The 21,601-nt window shown below is 32.8% G+C and overlaps 1 protein-coding gene across 1 annotated transcript in view; it reads right to left on the bottom strand.

The window, feature by feature from the left end:
- LOC145319774 (uncharacterized) overlaps window positions 1-6,011 on the bottom strand; it is an 82,191-nt gene extending 76,180 nt beyond the window's left edge. Inside the window, exon 1 of the mRNA XM_080162121.1 lies at window positions 5,851-6,011. Within this exon, the coding sequence (XP_080018247.1) occupies window positions 5,851-5,894 (44 nt within the window). The 5' untranslated portion in view covers window positions 5,895-6,011. The remainder of the gene's footprint in view (window positions 1-5,850) is intronic.
- Window positions 6,012-21,601: the final 15,590 nt, after the last annotated feature.

Genomic DNA, 21,601 nt, shown 5'->3' on the forward strand with positions numbered 1-21,601 from the left:
AATAGCCTTAAACCAGGGAGGGAGAGGACATTATTGGGCTGTTTATTACACTAGTCCCCAAACGTTCAAACTTTGGGAACTTTTATTAAATTTTAATTGGTTGTTCTTTAAATTGAGTGTCCAAACGTTTCAACCACTATATGTCATCTACTGAAGGGGTAATTTTGTGTATCAACATTGGTTATGTACATCAATTTATCAGCCATTGTCTTATCATATCCCTTTAAATACCTGGTAACTGATAAATTATTAATATATCATTAATATGCTTGTATGTATTCCTTCTATAGGGAAGGTCATTCTTGTATTAAATGTATAAAGTGTGTTACTTTATTTTATGTTTTATTATTATTTGGCCACAACTTGGTCAAAAATGCTCACAAATCAGACCTTTTTCGACCAAAGATACTCAAATGGTTCCTTTACAAGCCCAATCAATCAGTTTTAAGATATCTTTATATTTCAAGAAAAATCAACAGAAAAAAATACTTATTTTTACTTTTCTATCATTTTTAAAGTTTGATTCTGTTAAATTGGCTATTCTTGAGGGGATTTATGCATTGAAATATACTAAAACATAATATTGGGCAGAAATTAATGTATTTCAAAGAAAGAAAATTTTGAAAATAAGAAATTCGACCTCTATCACTTTAGAGGACAGCTTCCAACCTCCAGTTGACAGGATATAGTTAAATACTTGTTAGCAATAATAATTAGCCCAAAAAGTAAAATAAAAAGTTTTTTAATATGGCAAAAAAAATTATAATCTAAATCTTAATTTTGGGGATGATGATCTTAAAGACGCTCTTGCTGTTGGTGATGATGACCCAGATGGTATCCAAATACATGAGCATTATGACAACTTATCTATTAAACTATGGTCCGATTTTTGTATTTGTAGCATTCTCCAATCAAGAGAAATCCCAAAACATACAATCATGGTTTTTAAATTCTCCAATTCATAAGGTAAATATAGTAGTTTTTAAAAGATGGTTATATTTCTTGTTACAACTTTTAATTGGAGGCTGCTACAAATACAAAAATTGAACCATAGTTCAATAGACGAGTTGTTATAATGCTCATGTACTTGGATACCATCTGGGTCATCATCACTACCAGTAAGAGCGTCCTTCATATCATCATCTCCATAATTAAGATTTAGATTATCATTTTTTTACCATATTAAAAAACTTTTTGTTTTACTTTTTCGGCTAATTATTATTGCTAACAAGTATTAAACTATATCCTGTCAACTGGAGGTTTGCAGCTCTCCTCTGAAGTGATAGAGGTCGGATTTCTTATTTTTAAATTTTCTTTCTTTGAAATACATTAATTTCTGCCCAATATTATGTTTAAGTATATTTCAATGCATAAATCCCTTCAAGAATAGCCAATTTAACAGAATCAAACTTTAAAAATGATAGAAAAGTAAAAATAAGTATTTTTTCTGTTGATTTTATGGTATCTGTGCATATAAAAGGTAACACCCAAATTTGCTGTTTTTTAGTATTTTCATAAATTTTTCTTGAAATATAAAGATATCTTAAAACTGATTGATTGGGCTTGTAAAGGAACCATTTGAGTATCTGTGGTCGAAAAAGGTCTAATTTATGAGCATTTTTGACCAAGTTGTGGCCAAATGATAATAAAACATAAAATAAAGTAACACACTTTATAGTTTATACTGTACTAGGATATATAAGTTGGAAGGAATTTTAATGTTAGGGGGCACAGTGCGTTTGAAGGTGCTTTGACTTTTGTGTCAGAACCTAAATTGGGACATAGTGCATTTTATTACCCTAGGTTAGGTAACTTCATTTCACTTTTCAATAAAATCGAAATTGCAGCCGTTTTTGAGAAAATTAGATTTGAAAATTTCATGTTCAATTTTCATCCCTTAGGAGTTACCGCATAATCATGACAAGAAAGGCAAAGATTATCTAATTAAAATTTTGAACAACTTTGCTTTTATGAAGTCTTTCATAAAACCTCTCTATATATGATTTATTTAAGGCTGAATTTCCGTGACCTTAGCAAAGCTTCTGACAAAAATGGGCATGCATCAACTCACTCAGGAGTGGTTTTATGAAGAAATTTAAAAGCAAAGTTGTTCAACATTTTAAATAAATAATCTTTACTTTTCTTGTCATGATTATGCGGTAACTCCTAGGGGGTGAAAATTGAACTTGAAATTTTCAAATCCAATTTTCTCAAAAACGGCTGCATTTTAGATTTTATTAAAAAGTAAAATAAAGTTACCTAACAAAGGGAAATGAAATGCACTATGTCCCAATTTAGGTTCTGACCTAAAAGTCAAAGCATCGTCGAACGCACTGTGGGGGAGATTTGAAATCTGCATCCAATTTTAAGGATTTTTTAAAAAAAATTCTTTTTTTGTATAATTCTTAATCTAAAAGCGGAAATATAATTTAAGTTAATTAATTTTGACCAATAGGATAGGTGGATTAAAAACTACCTGCGCTCTAATTGGGTGAATGATGTACGACACTGAAGCTTCTCCAATCAGAGCGCAGATAATTTTTTAATCCACCAATCACAGATGTCAAAATTAATTTACTTAAATTGTATTTCCGCTTTTAGATAAAGAATTATACAAAAAACGAATTTTATAAAAAAAAATCCTTAAAATTGGATGCAGATTTCAAATCTCCCTCTAACATTAAAGTTCTTTCCAACTTATATATCTTACTGTACACTAATTGTGAGAAAATTCGTAGGATATCAGGGATATTAAGGGATAAGACAATGGATTATAATTGATGTACATCTTAATGATGATAACAATAAAAATATGTGTAGATTTAAATAATTGGTTGAAAATTCTGGACATTGTTAAGTTAACCAAACAATCAAGATTTTAATAGTTATTTCTCGCACCGTATTATAAACAGCTTTCCGCGGATATAGAATGTACAATTATAAAATTAAAACCAGTTTTTTTAGCCCCGAAGGCACGGGCTAAAAAACTGGTTTTAATCTTATGATTGTACATTTCTATATTCGTAGAAAGCTGGATATAATACGATGCTAGACATAGTTTTTTCGTATGGATGAGAACCGGTTCCCATCCACCGGATTCAAATGAATACGAGAAAAATTTTTCTGATGTTTTTGAGACAATGAAGTAGGGACCACTTATATAAAACCTTAGGTACCGGTAAAAAATTTTAGTCAAATGGTCCCTCCCACCCTTATCTTTTTTTAATTGTTATATTTTTACCTTAAGCTAATTTAGTGTAGGTTATAAAGACAAATTCACAACCTTTTTATAACCCCCCCCCCCACTCCTCCCACTTTTTTGTCTCCTCCCAGTTTTTTTCTGTCTCCGCCTTCAACCAAACTCACCATCCAAAACTCCGCCTATTTCCTAACCATCAAAAAAATTCCTTCAATAAAAACCATGCCCCGCCCCATAACTCAAACTAGGCCAAGAATTATTTCTTACTCCTCCTTTCTTTTTAAAAACTAATGTTTTATTTCAAACTTTTTCAGTTGTCATCTGTATTTTATGGTGATACCTAAGATTCAAAATAATTTGTGACATTGTTCTATATAAATGTATGTTTAATATCTTTGATCATATTTGCTGTTATCTAATGTCTCATACCTATATTTTTTTTAGACAAAATGAATTGAAACTGATTGCTAAAATCGAAATATATCTTCATGTCTTAGATTAGTGTAATTTTTTTTAAATAGGTTGAAAAACATACTAACTTTAAAATAAGGTTATAATGTAGCCCTGCAGGATTAGGACACTTTCCCCTTTGCTTCACTCAAATAAATAAACAATCCATCTTTAATATTCTATTGTGTTTTTTTTTAAATGGACAAAGGACTGTTTATTACACTGGTCCCCAAAGTTTTATAAACACGTTTTCTTTTTCGTTGGCTCAACAACTTTGGGGACTTTTATTCAATTTTGATTGATTGGTTTATCTAGTTAAGTGTTTAAACGTTTAAATCACTAATTGTAACCTACAGAAGGAATAATTTGTATAAAATCTTTTGGGATGTACATCAATTTATCGGCCATTGTCCTATCCCTTAAGATCTCTGTATTTTATAATTATTTTTAGAAAATCAAATCATTAAAATTTTGTTGATTAACATTGATGTATATAAATAAATAGACATTATGATCATCAAACATTTTTAAAGGAAAATTTGATCATTATGTAAAATTAATAGCAATAAACTATTAAACAGTTTTTTGCGGTTAGTAAAATAAAAAATATATAATTTAGAGGGTTGATGTTCCTTAGGGGCCCAAGAACCTGGGCCGCCAAAACAGGGATTTTCCGTAGAAAATTCTGTATAATACGATACGATACATGGTTTTCTATAAGGGATCAGAACCAGTTCTAATCCAGCGAAAATAAATCCTATTCGGAGCCATACTAATATGAAGATTATAGTATTTATCACAGTTTTGTTATCACTTAGGGGCCTACTAAGAAAACAGGGATTAATCCTATAATTATTACCTTTTTCATGGAAAATTCTCTTTATTGCGATACATGATTTTTCAGTAACGGTTCTAATCCAGCGGAAATAAATCTTATTAAGAGCAATAATGCAATAAACCAAGGCGAACGGACATCTGGGATCTAAATAGATGAGGCGAAGGACGATAAATCCTTTTGTAGATTACTAGATTACTAAACCGCGACCGTGGCTCAACACGTAGCGCATCCGCTCGTCGTCGGGAAGGTGATATGTTCGAATTTCGGTCCGACACCGCGTCATAACTAAAGACGTTAAAAATGGTTTCTACTGCTTCTATGTCAGATGCGCGACATAAATAGTTAGAGTAGGGGGAATGCCTTGGCCCAAAACAGGCGCAACTCGTTACCATGCACAGTTGGGACTTCTCAAACAAAGGTAGTGCATCACAGAGAGTTAGTTGTCTGTTGGATGTTACTTAACCTAATATCCTTGGGTGTTTGGACAGAGAAGGGTGCGTAACAGTCATCCTTAGTTATCCTGGATTGCTGGACTAGGACCTAGACAATACACCAAGTCGAAAAGGTCCTGGACTGTAATCCCGCCTGTACGAGGTAATCTACTAGGTACTAGATTACTATTAGAGGTTGAAATGTTTGAAAACTCAATCGAATGAACCAACCAATCAAAATCTAATTAAAGTCCTCAAAGTTGTTAGGCTACCGAATAAGAAAACATTAATATAAAACTTTAAGGACTGTAATAAAAAGCCCATTGTCCCCCTACCTCCCTGAACGAACATACCCTTTGCTATAGAGTAGTTGCGCTACTAATAAAACAAGGATGACAACATCCATAAAAGCAAAGCACTGAAACAGTAGGACAAACGGACATTAACACTTGTATAGTATCTGAACTGAATAATCAGAATTTAAAAGTATAAGAGTCGAAGTAAATAGTAAATAAATTTGTTGAAAAACTGCTTGAAGCAGGATAATGTTTATGGACATACTTACATTTTTGGACTTGATTATAGAGTTGCTTCGCTTATAATATTGTTCTTTGTTGTCCCAGGAATCAATATATCAAAAATCAGATAAAACGGATAATTAGAACACTTGAAAATTTGTTGTTAAAAAAGTAGAAAAATCAACATGTTTAAAATGAACATACGGACATTTTGGTAATGATTATAGAGTTGCTACGCTTTCTAAATTGTACTTAACTACTACAGGAATCATGATGCAAAGTTTGAAATCGATAGGACAATTCTAACATGCCTAAATTAACGAATAAAAGCTATCTATCTCGGACGGACGGACTTACGGACGGACGGACCGACCCTAATTATAGAAAAGCTTCGCTTTCAAAAATAAAACTCACCTTTTCTTGTACGCTCTTTCCGAGCTATCTATTTTGTATCCCATGATTTCTTTGTTTATTGTCTTTTGTCAAAAATTTTAAATCACTTTTTTATTATTAATTATATCACAATATTCACTTTTTTAATTGGTTTTCTAGATTCTAATAGCTATCGCGCACATTTTTCTGTAAATAAATAAAATGATCTATAATACAAAGTAGAACGATGTCTGTCTGTCCGTCTGTCCGTCTGTCCGTCTGTCCGTCTGTCCGTCTGTCCGTCTGTCTGTCTGTCTGTCTGTCTGTCTGAAGCTTAAGATCTCAGTAAGATCTCTTAACCGACTGGGCTCTACTCTTCAGGGAATATGAAATGAATCAAAGAGTAGCTTTGCAGCAGGTATATTTTTTCTCAACACAAAACCTATTTTGTTCTATGGTTACTTAGATTTTTATTAAATAAATAAACAGACTAACAGACGGACGGACATACAGACGGACAGCCAGATGGAAAGAAAGACAGGTAAACAGATAAATAGACTGACGGACAGACATCATATAATATATAATAGATACAACTTATATTAATTTCATAACTAATTATAATCCCATAATTTATTGGTATTTCTTAATCTGTTAAACGCATTGGGCTCCATATACAAATTTATTAAGCTTGTAATTTGTTAAATTGGGTCATACTATTGTATAAAGCAGTAAGTTTTTTTTGTCTGTCCGTGAAGATCTCGCTAACCACTGAACCAATAGAGTGCCTTACATAGGTCTCATGATGGTTTGAGGTTGTTTTATTTCTAAATTGAAGTATTTTAATGATTTAAGCTATTTTCTGTCCCATTCCTCCTATAGATACTGGTAAAATAGCCCAAAACCTACTATGGAATAATTTCTAGCTTCCTTGAAAGCTGTAGCCGTTTAGGATATTTTATTGACAAAGAAAATATTTTTATTTGTTTTGGATAGGAGCTGAACACCTCCAAAAATAAATCACATAAATCTAAATAAGTAACATATAAAAACACATTAATTTTAACCTATTTTTAGTTTTTTTTAAAGATGATGTGTAATTTTTTAAATGAAAATGAAAGATAAATTTAAACACTTAACAAATGATCAAAATATTAAATATTGAATTGCTATACATATTTTTTAAAAACGTAGTAAAATTAGCGGCACTTTAGTAATTTTATTTTCACAGTTTAATTTCTTTGTAACTAAAGTCAATGGTTTTCTTGACCAACTGATGTTACGGACGTTTGTGTGTGTGTGTGTGTGTGTTTGTGTGTGTGTGTGTGTGTGTGTGTGTATCCTTAATTGGTTAAAGACATATAGGAGTAAGGAGTCAAAACACAATGGAAAATTTAAAGAAATTTAAAATTAATAACACTTACACAATTCTAAATATTATAAATAGTCAAGATATAGGGTTAATTGTAAAAATGTCTAATTTGGTTGTAGTTGTATACAAAGTAATACGATTTCTGTCTGTCTGAAGCTTAAGATCTCGGTAACCGTTGTTTCGATAGCGCTGTACTTCTCTGGGTGCAACTACGTACTGGTTTTATGCTATTTCATAAGGTTTGGGACACCCCCACTCTCAAAAAAAGGAAAAAAGCCCCTCCCCCCCACTCAAAAAAAATTCACATAAAAATAATATGGTAATATGTGGTACAGTTGTGCTTTAATATATAATATGAAATAGTAAAGTTTTAAGTTTTGGGATGGTTTCAGGCTGTTTTGCTGACCTCCCGCGCCCTTTCTAGGGGTTAGATTCTAAGCAACCAGTCAATTATAAGTAATAAGTATTTTTGTTTGAAACAAAGAATCTCTGAAATTCCTGGTTGGCTAAAATTGTGCTTTATCTACGAAAAATATTTATGTACCTTTTTTAAAGTGAAGCTTTTCGATAATTATGGTCGGTCCGTCCATACGTCCATCCTCAATGGATAGCTTTTTTCGTTAATTTAGGCATGTTAGAATTGTCCTTTCGATTTCAAACTTTGCACGGTGATTCCTGTAGTAGTTAGGTAAGATTTAGAAAGCGTAACATCTCTATAACCATTACCAGGATGTCCGTACGTCCATTTTAAACAGTTTTATTTTTTTTTATTTTTTAACAAGAAATTTTTATGTAATCTAATAATCCGATTGATCTGATTTTTAGTATACTGATTCCTGGGACAACATAGTACAACATTATAAGCAAAGCAACTCTATAATCATGTCCTAAAATGTAAGTATGTCCATAAACATTATTATGTATCAATCAGTTTTTCACAAATTTACTTACAATTTTGCTTCGATTCTTATACATTTGTATTCTGATTTTTCAGTTCTGACACTATACAAGTGTTAATGTCCGTTTGTCCTACCGTTTCAGTGCTTCGCTTTTACGGATGTTGTCATCCTTGTTTTATTTAGTTTATATATAGTTGAAAATAAAAAAAAATACTCTTTGATTTTTAAAATCTTCGCATAAAATGTGTCAAAAATCATGGTTCTAAGGCCGATAAATTAATGTACAGCCCCAATTATTAGACGCAAAATTACATGTAGATTTCAATCAGCAGTGGTTGAAGCGTTTGAACACTCAACTTTGTGAACCAACCATTCAAGATTCACCCAAAAGTCCTAAAAGTTGTTAATCCAACGAATAGAAAAACTTTGTTACTAGTGTCATAAACAGCCCATTGTCCCCTTTCTCTCTCTCTGTTTTTTCCCCACTGTGGGGAAACTTAGGGGAAATCAAGGGAGGAGAAAAAGGGAAACTTAAGAAGAACATAAATATAAAGCGCCTAAGAGGCTGTGAACCAAGCGCCTTGGAGAAATTACGCGCACGTATGCACGCTAACCATACTTACACAGCTACTTGAGCGCATACCGGGCACACACACACACACACACTCACGTATGAGAAATTTAACTTTAAGGCATACGGTATAAATGATAACTATCACATAGACTGGCCAAATAAAATTTTTGGTGTTAATAATAATAAATTTTCTGGAATTTAGACTCAACTTAGATAACACTAACGTCTATGATCTCATAAGGATGAAAACATCCATAAATGAAATTAGATATTATACATTTATAAACAACCTTGATTACGTATATTGATGCTTCGCTTTTACTATTGTACCTTATCGTCCCACAAATCAAGATATTCTGATAATCATACGTCATAATCTAAAAATCTAACCTGTTTTAAAATTGCTACGGTGTCTTGGTTGTATTTTATTGAAACAGGAGTCAATATGCAAAGTTTTAAATCGATTAGACGATACTAACATGCCTTAATTTACGATTCCTGACTTACGAACCGACCAAAAGTTATAAAACAAAGTTTTGCTTTAAAAACATCTGTAAAATATTCTTTATCTATGAAAAACTTCAATTGAAAGCGCAAAAAAGGATCCTATGGATTACTAGTAATAGTATGCCATCACTTCCGCTTGTTATCATATCTGTAAAGTTTTTCATAATCGCAAAATACACGGATCATGGAAAGAACACGAAGTAGCGGGTATTGTCGTATTTTCACAGTAGCTTTTGATAAGTTATTTTAGGTTAGGTTTGGTAAATGTTAAGGATTACCCCGCAGGGTTAGAGCCCCCGCATGGGCTAGAAATAGGAGAAAAGCTTCTTTGAAAATACGACGATACCCGCTACTTTGTTTTCTTTCCATGATCTAAATACACTATAGCAAGCAAATTAAAATATATAGGTGTCTTTACTGATGAAAATGTAGTTTGTGCTGTATTAATAATTTGCGGAATTTTTGTAGTGATACATTTAGCGACACTAAAAGCACGCCTAGATAGATGAAAGTAAGAAGAAAGTCGGATAAAACGGTAAAAAGGTTACTGCTTACATTGGGCCTTACTATATACAAATGGATATATTATTACTTGGATCTTACACCAGATTTTCATGTTCTATAATAAAGTGAAAATGGTAGCGGGCTAAATTAACGATCTCCCCCATCAACCTTTTTCACCCAACACCCTCCCCTCCTACTGGATAAACGGCCCGACCAATAAAAGCGAGGTGAAATTACAAACTAAATTGACGAAAATTTTTCTCCTGTCATAATATCCACGTACATTCTACATCCATTTATGTACAGAGCTGAGAATAAATAAATCTTGAAAGCCACCTTAGTAAACACCTTTTTTTTACAGTTATAAAATCCAAGGAGGGAGGGGACAATAGGATGCTTATTAAACTAGTCCCCAAAGTTTTATAATGGCGTTTTCTTGTTCGTTGGATCGACCACTTTGGGGGCTTGATTGAATTTTGATTGGTTGGTTCATTTAGTCGAGTGTTTAAACGTTTGAACCACTCTTATCATAATCTAAAAAAAGTATCTGTATTACTGTATTAGAGATGCACATCAATTTATCGGCCATTGTCTTATCCCTTTAGATCCCTGAATAAAATTTATCAAACATAACAGGATTAATCAAGCCATAAGTAGCTTAGCTTAACTAAATAACAATTGTTTAGACTTCTTTAATTTTAACAAATCAAGTAAATAAAAGACTAAATAGCACATATCCTATCTATTCCAGGATGGTTTTAGGCTATTTAAGTTTTAATCCTTGGGATAATATTAAGATATTTTTCTTTTTGAATACAGCCCCCCACATGCTAGGGGCGCAACCGCTGGTTTTTAATCAAATATATTATCGTAAGAGATGCAGTTTCTTTTTAACTATTTAAAGATGTCTAAGCTTCTTTCTTTATTGGAGGGGGGGGGGGGGGAGGTGTGTATACAAAGATAAAAAAAAAGTTGTGGGATTCAAGGGGCTGGGGGGCTATTTTCAATGCGGGGTCAATCCACTCTCCGACACGCCCCTTTAAATTTTTAGGGGGTAGGATGAAACCCATATTTCTAACTTCACCTGATTTATAAAAGTTAGAAACTTTGTACATATGTGGTATCCGCCTTGGTTAAATGGCAGACACCCGAGTTCAAATGACTACTCAGTGCGAACAGACGTGGACACATATATTATAGAGAAGCTACGCTTCTCTAGCAATCACTAAATAATAAACAGAGTCTATTCAGGTGTTACTTTATTCAGGGTCTAAGGTTTACTAAAGTTATATACAACAAACAATAAATACACAGATTGGAATAAATAATCCTAAAGCAGAATCAATATAAATACAAATAATCAGATTGGGCAATAATGATCCCCCATCCCTGGAAAGGGTGGGGGAACCAAACAATACAGCTTAACCATAATAAGGCTGTCAAAATCTATCATTAATTTTAAAGCATAGGGAGGGGTCAGGCTGACCAAAATTTCCCATAAAATGTCAATGCATGATTTGAATACAATATTATTAGTAGTGAAGCTTCTCTATAGGTCATTCTATCTGTATCGGTTTAAACACTTACGCGACATATTCTGCTTTTCTGTATGGCTGCTTCAAAACCGATTTCTTTTCGTCATTCTCTCTCTCTCTCTCTCTTTCTTTCTTACAATTACCGTAACCATCCTTGTTATGTTAAAGTTTTTGATGTCAATTGTTATTTCTTCTAAGTAAATATGTCATTGATTCAATTGATTTTTTATTTGGTTATTTACTGCAATATGATCCTAGAGGCCTCAAGAAATTATTTTAGCTTTAAAAGAAAAGTTTTTAGGCGGATATCTTAATTGGAGGCGATAAAATCACAGTTTCCCTATGGTTAACGGATGGACAGACATAGTGGATTAAGGAGTAGATTCCCTATTTTTTTACGTCAAAAATTTTAGCAAAGAAAGAAACCTTTTTTGAATTGACGATTTTAGCAGATTATAAGCAACAAATGAACACCGTAATAGTGTCTGACTGATTATGACGTAACAAAAAAAATTAGCCAATGAGAGGCCGTTATTGACTTATGGTAAAATTTAAAGTGGCCTCTCATTGGCTAATTTTTTTTGTTACGTCATAATCAGTCAGACACTATTACTGTGTTCCAACAAATAGAGAGTTTATTTTTGCAGGGAGGAAGGGGACATTGGGCTGTATATTAAACTAGTCCTCAAAGTCTTATAATATCGTTTTCTTATTCGTTGACTTAACAACTTTGGGGAATTTTATTGAACTTTGATTAGTTGGTTTATTAAGTTGAGTGTCCAAACCTTTCAACCACTAATTGTAATCTTCATAAGGGGTAGTTAATTGTGTATCATAATTGGAGATATACATCAATTTATCAGTCATTGTCTTATTTCTTTAGATCCCTGATATTTTTGTACTTTGAAGTTGAAAATTATTTGGCAAAAGTAGGAACTCAGAGATGGGGTTTAAAAAAATGCCGCGTTTTTTCAACAATTTTTTAGACATTGATTGATTGAACGAAGACGATGGGATTTCAACACAGAGTATACTTAAGAATTCAAAATTTTATAATTATCATTTTAGCCATTTGAATAATGTCTAGTAACTTAAATCCATTTTCGCTGCATATTTATTAATGCATCTTTTCAGAGCTGTGTTAGATATTATACAAATGGCTAAAATAATAACTTAAAAATTTTGATTTCTTAAGTTGTATACTCTGTTAAAATCGTACGGGGCATTGATCTTCAAGATGAAATAAGGTTTTAACCTAAGAATTCAATACTGTAATATTTTGATTATTAGTTGTCATAATGTATATACTAGTATGGCTTTGAAACCAGTTAATATCCACTAGATTAGAACCACTACTTAGCCATACTGAAAAAAAATCATGTATAGCATCATATAACAGACAATTTTCCATGGATGTCAAAAAATCATAAAATTGATACAAGTTTTGTTAGCCCAGGCCTTATTATCCATCAATAGCAAACAAACTGATTATAAATTTAGAAAAGCTTTGCTTTAAAAAATAGAGAGCAAGTCAGAGATTTTCAGGGATGAGACAATGCAAATGATTAATGTACATCCCCTTGAATATAAACAAAATCACCCAAATCAACCAATCATAATTACATAAAAGTACCCAAAATATTATTAGAGGACGGGCACACAAAAAAACTTTGCGCATCATTAGAATTTTCAGTCCATTGTCCCCTCTCTACCTCGCGCGGGGGAAATAAATTTTGCCTCGCTTTGAGACCACTGTGGTTTGTTTGGTCGATTTTAAATTGTTGAATCCAAGGGCGTGCATACACCTTTGTTTGGTGGGTGGAGGGGAGAGGGGATGGAAAGCATAAAAAATTCTCTCTCCACGAAATTATGTTTTTTGTTTGTTAAGGAAGGGGAAATACCCCCCCCCCCTCCCCCCAATGTGCACGCCTTTTGTTGAATCATATGAACTACATTACAGAAAGGGAATAATTTTCTTTGCCGGCTTTTCAATATAATTTGGTTGATAGTATTTATTTGTCTATCATTTGTGATTCATAGCTTTATAAAAATAAATCCTTCTAGCTGCTACGCCTGTAGAATCTTCTAGGAGAACTTGTGGGAGGAGGGAATCGCCCCTCCATTTTACAGTTTAATTTTTCCAGGGGTGAATTCTCTTGGGAAGGAAGAGGTAACCTTCCCAAAAATAAACGTGCACCTATGAGAAGCTTCATTGAAAAGGAGACCCATATCGGTGAAGTTGTTAGCTAGATACTTTGATACACCAAGAGAAATTTCCCATAAAAAAAAAACCTTAATGCCCCCATAGGCCTCTAGTATTAAGTATTTATCTAATTCTATTAAATACCTGTATGAAAATAAATCCATTTCAAATGAAAATTCATTTTTTTGTACTAATGTTTTTTTTAAAGTTTATTCATTCAAAATCAAAACATGTTTTTTTAAACAGAATAAAAAATAACGCATATTTCAGTGAAAATTATAAATTTCTAAAAAGTTGTTATTTTGGATATTTAATTCAATAAGTACAAGAAAAATCTCGTATTTACCTGTATAAAATTGTGAAGACACATATTCACACTGTTTTTTTTTAATAATATATTTATTATAGTTGCAGAGGTCTTGGGTTCGAATCCTACCGTTAAATGATAATAAGTAACAACATCATATTGACTCAAGACGCATATACGTTCGATGGTAGTCTATTTTTCAGTGTGATTTTTAAGGCTGCACATTCTAGAGTAAAACACCATTAGAAGTGGCAAAACCTAGCCTAAGAACAAACTATTGCACATGGCTAAAGAAAATGCGCAAAATGGTTAAAACAATGGCCAACAAATTTAAAAATAATTTTTTTCTTGTGTCCAACTTGATTCACAATATATATCTTACCTATACACAGCTTAATATTTTTCAGGAATTATCATTTTATAATAAAACTAGTTGCTTCACCCCTAGCCTCTAAGGAAAGGCGGAGATGGTCGGAAAATAGGACAAACCCCAAACTGTCCCAGTTTTAAGCAAGACGATTCCTGTGGCGTCATATAAAAAGGGAAGGCGGGAAGAAAATCTCTTCCCTTTTTTACAATCTCTTTTGAAGACATTTTTCTTTCCCACTTCCCTTTTTCTTTCCTGAAACGTATATGACGTAACTGGAATCGACTTGCTTAAAACTGGGACAGTTTGGGGTTTGTCGAAAATAGCATGAAAAAGCATAAAAAACATAAACATGAATAAAATATGTGATAATTCATAATAATTACGAAACCTTTAAAGTAAAAGCTTTCATGAAGCCGGAGATAATCACATTTCTCCCATAGACAAAATGAAATATAGAGTACCTTTCCTACTAAAAATCAGTAAAAGTGGAAAAGATATTTTATCACAAAACCTTCATTTATTAAGTTCCGTAAAATGTGTTTTTTTTTATTAGGTTTTTTTTATAGTAATATACAAATAAAATATAGATTTTTACTGCAAAGCTTTAGACAAATGTAAAAACGTCCGTTAAAATTCCCTCTTTTTGACTATTCTATATTGAAAGTAGGAAGGTTTTTTTGTCTCAATTTGGAGATTTCAGAAGATTTTCAGGAAAGATTTAAAAATGTCTTGGGGTCTGGTTTTAGCTTTCTACAAATATATAAATGTACAATTATAAGATTAAAACTAGTTTTCTTAGCCCCGCGGAAAGCCGTTTATAATACGATGCGAGAAATAACTATTTTTTTAAATCTATGTTAAGATTAGCTGTTTACCAAAAAAGGATGACAACATCCATAAAAGCGAAGCACTAAAACTGTAGGACAAACGGACATTAACACTTATATAGTGTCAGAACTGAATAATCAGAATATAAATGTGTAAGAGTCGAAGCAAAATTGTAAGTAAATTTGTTGAAAAACTGCTTGATAACAGAATAATGTTTAGAGACATACTTACATTTTTAGGACTTGATTATAGAGTTGCTTCGCTTATAATATTGTACTTTGTTGTCCCAGGAATCTGTATACCAAAAATCACATCAATCGGTTTATTAGATCACATAAAAATTTGTTGTTAAAAAAGTAAAAAATCACCATGCAAAATTTGAAATCGATAGGACAATTCTAACATGCCTAAATTAACGAAAAAAGCTATCCGTTACGGAAGGACCGACCCAAATTATAGAAAAACTTTGCTTTTTATCAAATATATTTTCAGATAAAGCATGTTGAAGCTAAAAATCCGGCAGCCCCAAAATGGAGACACATTCGATCTGGATATCCCAGGACTCTGTACAGTTATAGATCTTAAATATAAGGTTAGAGTAGAATGACACTTTTAGAGCAGATTAGCTCCAAATAATGTGCATTCCTTATGATAAAGTAACAGGATGTCTGTCTGTCTGTCTCTTTGTATCAAAGGATCTTGCTAATCACTTAACCGATATGGTTCCCCCTTATAGGTTAGCTTATTATAGGAAGGTTTATGAGGGTAGCAGGTCCTGGGAAGGTTTATAACTATTCCAAGGGAGGGTACCACCGCCCTCCCATTAAAAAATTCCCCACAAATTGTTTTTTAAACTAAAATTTGAAAAATATATGAGGGATTTTTGTTTCCATCTCTAATGAAATGATTGAATAAGAAGTAAAATGCTTAAGATGGACAAACGGACATTTTAACTATAATCTATAGGGGGAAAATATGAACCTAGTAATAGTGTCTAACTTTTTATCTTTGTGACGTAACAAAAATCGAAGGATGAGAGGGGTGGTGGGAAAGGAAACCCATAAAAAAGAGATGGATTTTTGTTACGTCACAAAGATAAAAAGTTAGACACTATTACTAGGTTCGGAAAATATAATGTTCCCCCCCCCCCTCCTGTTTATTATAGAAATATTAATTTTTGATTCTTTTTTGGGGGGTACCCTCTCCCAAATCAGTTATAAACCTTCCCAGGACCTTGCGATTAGCGAGATCCTTTAGTACGAGCGGACAGACATACATTTTGCTACTTTATTAAAAATATTTTGAATTAAATTCCTTTCTCAAGTGTTAAAAATTAAACTTTCTTAAACTTTCTTCATTTCTATTTGATTGAAATCATCCTTGTTTTAGCTGAGACAGCTTCTCGGGGGAGCTGTTGACCAAATGAAAATAGAAGTTGAAAATATTGAAGTTTTCAATGATGAATTAGTGGATGAATATTTTGAAGAGGATACAGGTTACATACATTGATTATTGGTTAGATGATAGATAGATAGATTGATAGATAGATAGATGAATAGATGGATAGGTGAGTAGATAAGTATATGAATATATGGGTATATGGATAGATGGGTAAGTTAATAGATGAGTTGATGGGTAGAAGGATAGATGGTTAGGTGGGTACATAGATAGATAAAGGGTGTTCAAAAAAATGCGGACATTTTTAAAATTGAAATTGCGCGGCTTGTGTTAATAGTAGAAAAATACCGTTAGAACCGCTAAGAAGTCTATTTTTAGGAAATATAAATTCCTGTGCTACGCATAGTTTAGGAGCTACGTGTTAAAATAACCCAACTGACTTAAAACTTGACTTGCGAGTAAATTTTGGGACATTTTACCATCTGGCTCCTAGATTATTTGTAGCACAGGAACAGTTCTTATATTTCCAAAAAATACAGTTCATAGCGGTTCTAACGGTATTTGAAATTAAAAAATGTAGGCATCTCTTTTTGCAAAATATCTTCTCTAATTTTTAGTTATATTTTAAAATTTACATTTACAGTTGGGACATTTTAACACGTAGCTCCGTGACGTAGCAGAGAAATCGTTCTTATATTTCCAAAAAAAAACTTCTTAGCGGTTCTAACGGTATTCGTAACATTTTTCTACTATTAACACAAGCCGCGCAATTTCAATTTTAAAAATTCCGCCTTTTTTTTGCACACCCCTTAGATTGTTGGTTAGATGCATAGTTGGATAGGTAAGTAGATTCGTAGATTGAAAGATGCTTGGTTGCATGTGTAGATGGATGGATAGATAGGTGGGTAGATAGTTTGTTAGATGGTTGGGTAGAAGGGTAGATGGATAGATTGGTAGATGATTATAATGATGAGTAGATGGTTGGATAGATGGGTAAATGGATAGATGGGTGTATATATGTATGTGTATGTATGTAGTCTTGATTCTCTGAAGTTAGGATTCAGATGCACGAGAAGATTGGAGGTGAGAATCCTTTGACCAATCCTGGATTGGTAAGCTTCGCGCACAGCTGAGTGTATTCTATGTTACATTACAAGCTGACCCGCAATTCTCGTAGAAGCTACTCAATTATCACATCACCCTGGCCTAGAGTTTTGGCAAGTGTTCCATATTAAGCCACCCTAATTAATGGCACTCTCATATGAATGAGGAGCATGGACGAGGGAAAGCACGATTACAGTTGCTTGATAGGTAGGATCCTAACTTCCTACAAATCTCCCTCCTTACAACCTAAGGGCATCACAGGAAAGGTTGCGTGATTATATTCTGACAAATTGCAACAGCATTTGTCATCCAAGTGCAATATCTATAAGGGGACTTGAACTCGGATTTTCCCAATCACAGCATAGTGCGCTAACCACTACTCTATGGGACACCTTAGACTGGATAGATGGGTAGAGGGATAGATGGTTGGAAAGATAGATAGATATATACATGGTTGGATAGATGGATAAATGTATAGATGCATAGATAGATAGATGGGTAGATAAATAAATGAGTAAATTGGTAAATGGATAGATAGATAGATAGAAAGATGGAACAACCATAACCTGAAAATGTGTTATGATTTAGAAGCCTTAGAGCTTGCTTTATTTCATACAAGCCCTCTGCCTTCCAAACAAAAACCTGAAGATCTGTACAAGAAATCTCCGAGAGGTAAAATTTTGATTTCATGGTGATACCTGCTAATATTTATTATGCTTATTCATTTTTATTCAGTAGGATGTATGTCTTTATGTCTGGTAAGATCATCTTTCCGAGGGAAATGAGACGAACCCCAAACTGTACCACTTTGAGAAAGACGATTCCAGCGACGTCATATACGATTCGGCAAAGTAAAAGGGAAGGGGGGGAAGAAATTTTTCAAAAGAGGTAGGAGAAAAGAGAAGAGATTTTCTTTCCCTCTTTCCTAAACGTATATGACGTCACTGGAATCGTCTTTCTCAAAGTAAGACAGTTTGGGGTTCGTCGGGAAATGATCTTTGAAAAAATTTTGACAAAAGAAAAAAAAACTTTCTTTTTAGCACTGATGCTACTCTATACTTCCCAATGTTTATCTTATTTTCTTGGCTGTTTTTAAAGATACACTACTAATTTTTGTGTAGATTCTCACCACATAATTGAACATCTTGTATATAATTTACTGAGTCCGTCGGGCTGTCGTCAGCAATGAGAATTTGATAGAAAAATTTAATTTACTCTGCTTTTCTTTGAGATTTTTATACCTAGAGGCCTCTAGGGGCACGTAAAATGTTTTCTTTTCAATCTATGTTAAGATCATATGTTTACCAAAAAATTATTTTTCGCCGCTACATGGAGTTAGTTATGTTTCATTTTTTCGTCTTTTTTTTGGGTGGGGGGGCTCTTCCCAAAAATAGTTATAAACCATTTCAGGACCTAAGAAGTTACAGTGTAAAGGAGAACCATATCGGTTCAGCGGTTAGCGAGATCCTTTGGCACACACAGAGACCTTCCTGTTAGTTTTATCTAAGGATTAATTGAAGTTTCCAACACTGGGTAGTCTGAGAACACACAAATTTCATTCTTAGCTTATATTTATTTTATTTTAGATGGTAGTGATTATGACTTCTTTTCACCAAAAAAGAAACAAATTATTAAATGGTAAGATTTTACAAAAGTTATTATTAAAGATATGAATACCTACCTATTTATCACGTAGTATTAACAACAGCTTTCCGCGGATATAAAAATAGAACCAGTTATTTTAGCCCACTACAAAGTTTATTTTGTTATAAAACATGAAAATCTGGAGTAAGATCCAAGTAATAAATCCATTATTTCAGGCTCTCTGATCATTAGCGCTTATTAGGCTTCAAATGTATGATTTTTATACCCACTTTTAGAACTATTAACGTCAAAAAATTGCGCCATATTTAGAAAACAAGGTTGACAACATCCATAAAAGTGAAGCTCTATAAAGCAGAGACAAACAATTCTTAACAAATATTGTGCTTCAAATTGAAGAAGCCTGATTCAAAACTATAGAGCATGGGGGTTTCTGTTCTCTTACTAACATAACTAAATATTACAAAAGTCGATTGTATAAGATATTTAAATTTTGTAAGAATTAGGTGCAAAATATGAATAAAAATAACTATAAAAAACGTCTAAGATATCTGTAAACTAGAGATTCAATAGTTGAAACAGTGAGGGAAAGAGCTAAGTATTCTTTTTAGAGATGTATAAAACTAAAGAAACTATATAAAATCACGAAGCTACAAATTAAAAAAGGGTATCAAAAGATTAAATCAAAAAGTTTACCTAGTTTATAAAAAAAAAAACCAGAATATATTCATGTTTGGTTTCTTATTGAAAAAATATATAAATTTTAGGCATTGACATGTTATTTTTAGTTCTTCATTGAAATAATAATTTTTTTTTAAATATCAACTTTATCTATAGTACTGTCATATATGGCTTTGAGGGGAGCTTAACTCTTATCAAATCAAAACAAGCAGCATAAAAGGCAAGGATGATTTAAGGCTAGCTCTTTGAGCTAGCTAAAAAGCTGCTAGGTTAAAATGCCTACCTTTCAATATTGGTAAATGCATAGGCAGTCTAGTTTTAGTTCTTGCTTTGCAGAGATGACTTTAACTGCAAGTAGTATCAGAGGTTGATCTTTGTGGGTAATTCTGTTGTCGTGTTTCGCCAGTAACCCAGATTGACTAGGTGTATTAAATATTATAGTATACAGTCATCCTTTTATGTGCATGTAATATAATCTGCTTCTTAACAAATAAATGTGATTGCGATTAAATAGGTGTGTTTGTCTCTGGTAAGTTTAGCAACTCTACTCTATAATTAATAGGAAGTCTGAACGTCTATAGTCGCTACAATACAAAGTAAAAAGATATTTGTCTGTAATTCCCTAAATATATCGCTAACCACTGACCCAATTAGATTGTCCTTAAGGAATATACCTGCTGGTCCTGTGGTGGTTTTTAGCCCTCTTAATGTACCCTGTTTATTTTTTTGTCCCCCACACCCCCCTTGGGGCGTAACCCTATAAGCTAGTGCCTAAATAAAAAATTTGTTTTATAAAAAAGTATTAATTCTAAGGAAATTTAAATGAGCATAAATTAGTTTCAAATTTTTCTGTTTCAAAAATTGTGTTTTGTAATGTTTCTCTCTCTATCTGTCTTTATAAATGAAACTACTTTAGCTTTCTCTTTCAATTAACATTTCATAAACATTTAATTGTAATGGCCATATAATGAAGGGTTAGGATACAGTTACCCCAGCTACAGATTTCAACTCCCCTATTCCTGGTTATCTGAGGACCGGGTATCTGTTATCTAACTCATAATTAATCATTGTAATTTGTTTCTCTTGTAGTCCTGATGGAAAGAAAAAGGAAGCCCTAATTGTGCAGATAGAAGATAAGCATGGAGAAATAAGGAACAACGTCAGTTATATGAAGGGTTGGTCTGTACATCAGTACATCTTACTGTCCACCTGCAATACAAAGCATTTATCATTAATTCAGACATTTTAGAATTGTTTGGCAATTCCTGTAACGATGCTGTACGTGTTGGTGCAAAAAATGGGGACAAATTTCAAATTGTTTTGGCGTGTGACGTCATACCCCCATCTCTTTTCTAGGGGGTTTCTTTCCTCCTTCCCTTTTCTTTCCCCTCACTTGTGACGTAAATAAACAGCCCCGTCAAATCAATTTAAAAATTGTCACCATTTTTTGCACCAATACGTACAGCATCCCTGTAACAGTTACTATTCTATACAGATACTATTTATAAAGAATTAAAACCTTTTTTTATTACCCCCTATATAAAAAATTTTTAATTAATAATTACTAGTATGATTTTTAAAATAATTGAATTTCTATAATCAAGAGCTTGGCAGCCGTGCGTCAGCCACAACTAAGCCTCAAATTTAAACACGTTTAGATGCTCTCAATATTTTTTTGAAAGAGGGATTGTAATATTTAGATTTTAAACTGATTTTTAATATTGTAAAGAGTTGATTTTCCTGAGGCTTACAGTCGGCTAACACGCAGCTGCCGGTTCCTACTACAATCAAGTCTTAATATGCTAGGATCTCATGTTTTCCTGGTTCTTACATCGTACCAGCCGTTTGATCGTTTCTAGCCTTCAAAGTTAAAAATTCCTTCGTATATCTGATTTGATACTAAAATGGT

This window comes from Acartia tonsa, chromosome 5 (assembly GCF_053477335.1).
Source record: "Acartia tonsa isolate MP-2025a chromosome 5, ASM5347733v1, whole genome shotgun sequence".
Lineage (NCBI taxonomy): Eukaryota > Metazoa > Arthropoda > Copepoda > Calanoida > Acartiidae > Acartia > Acartia tonsa.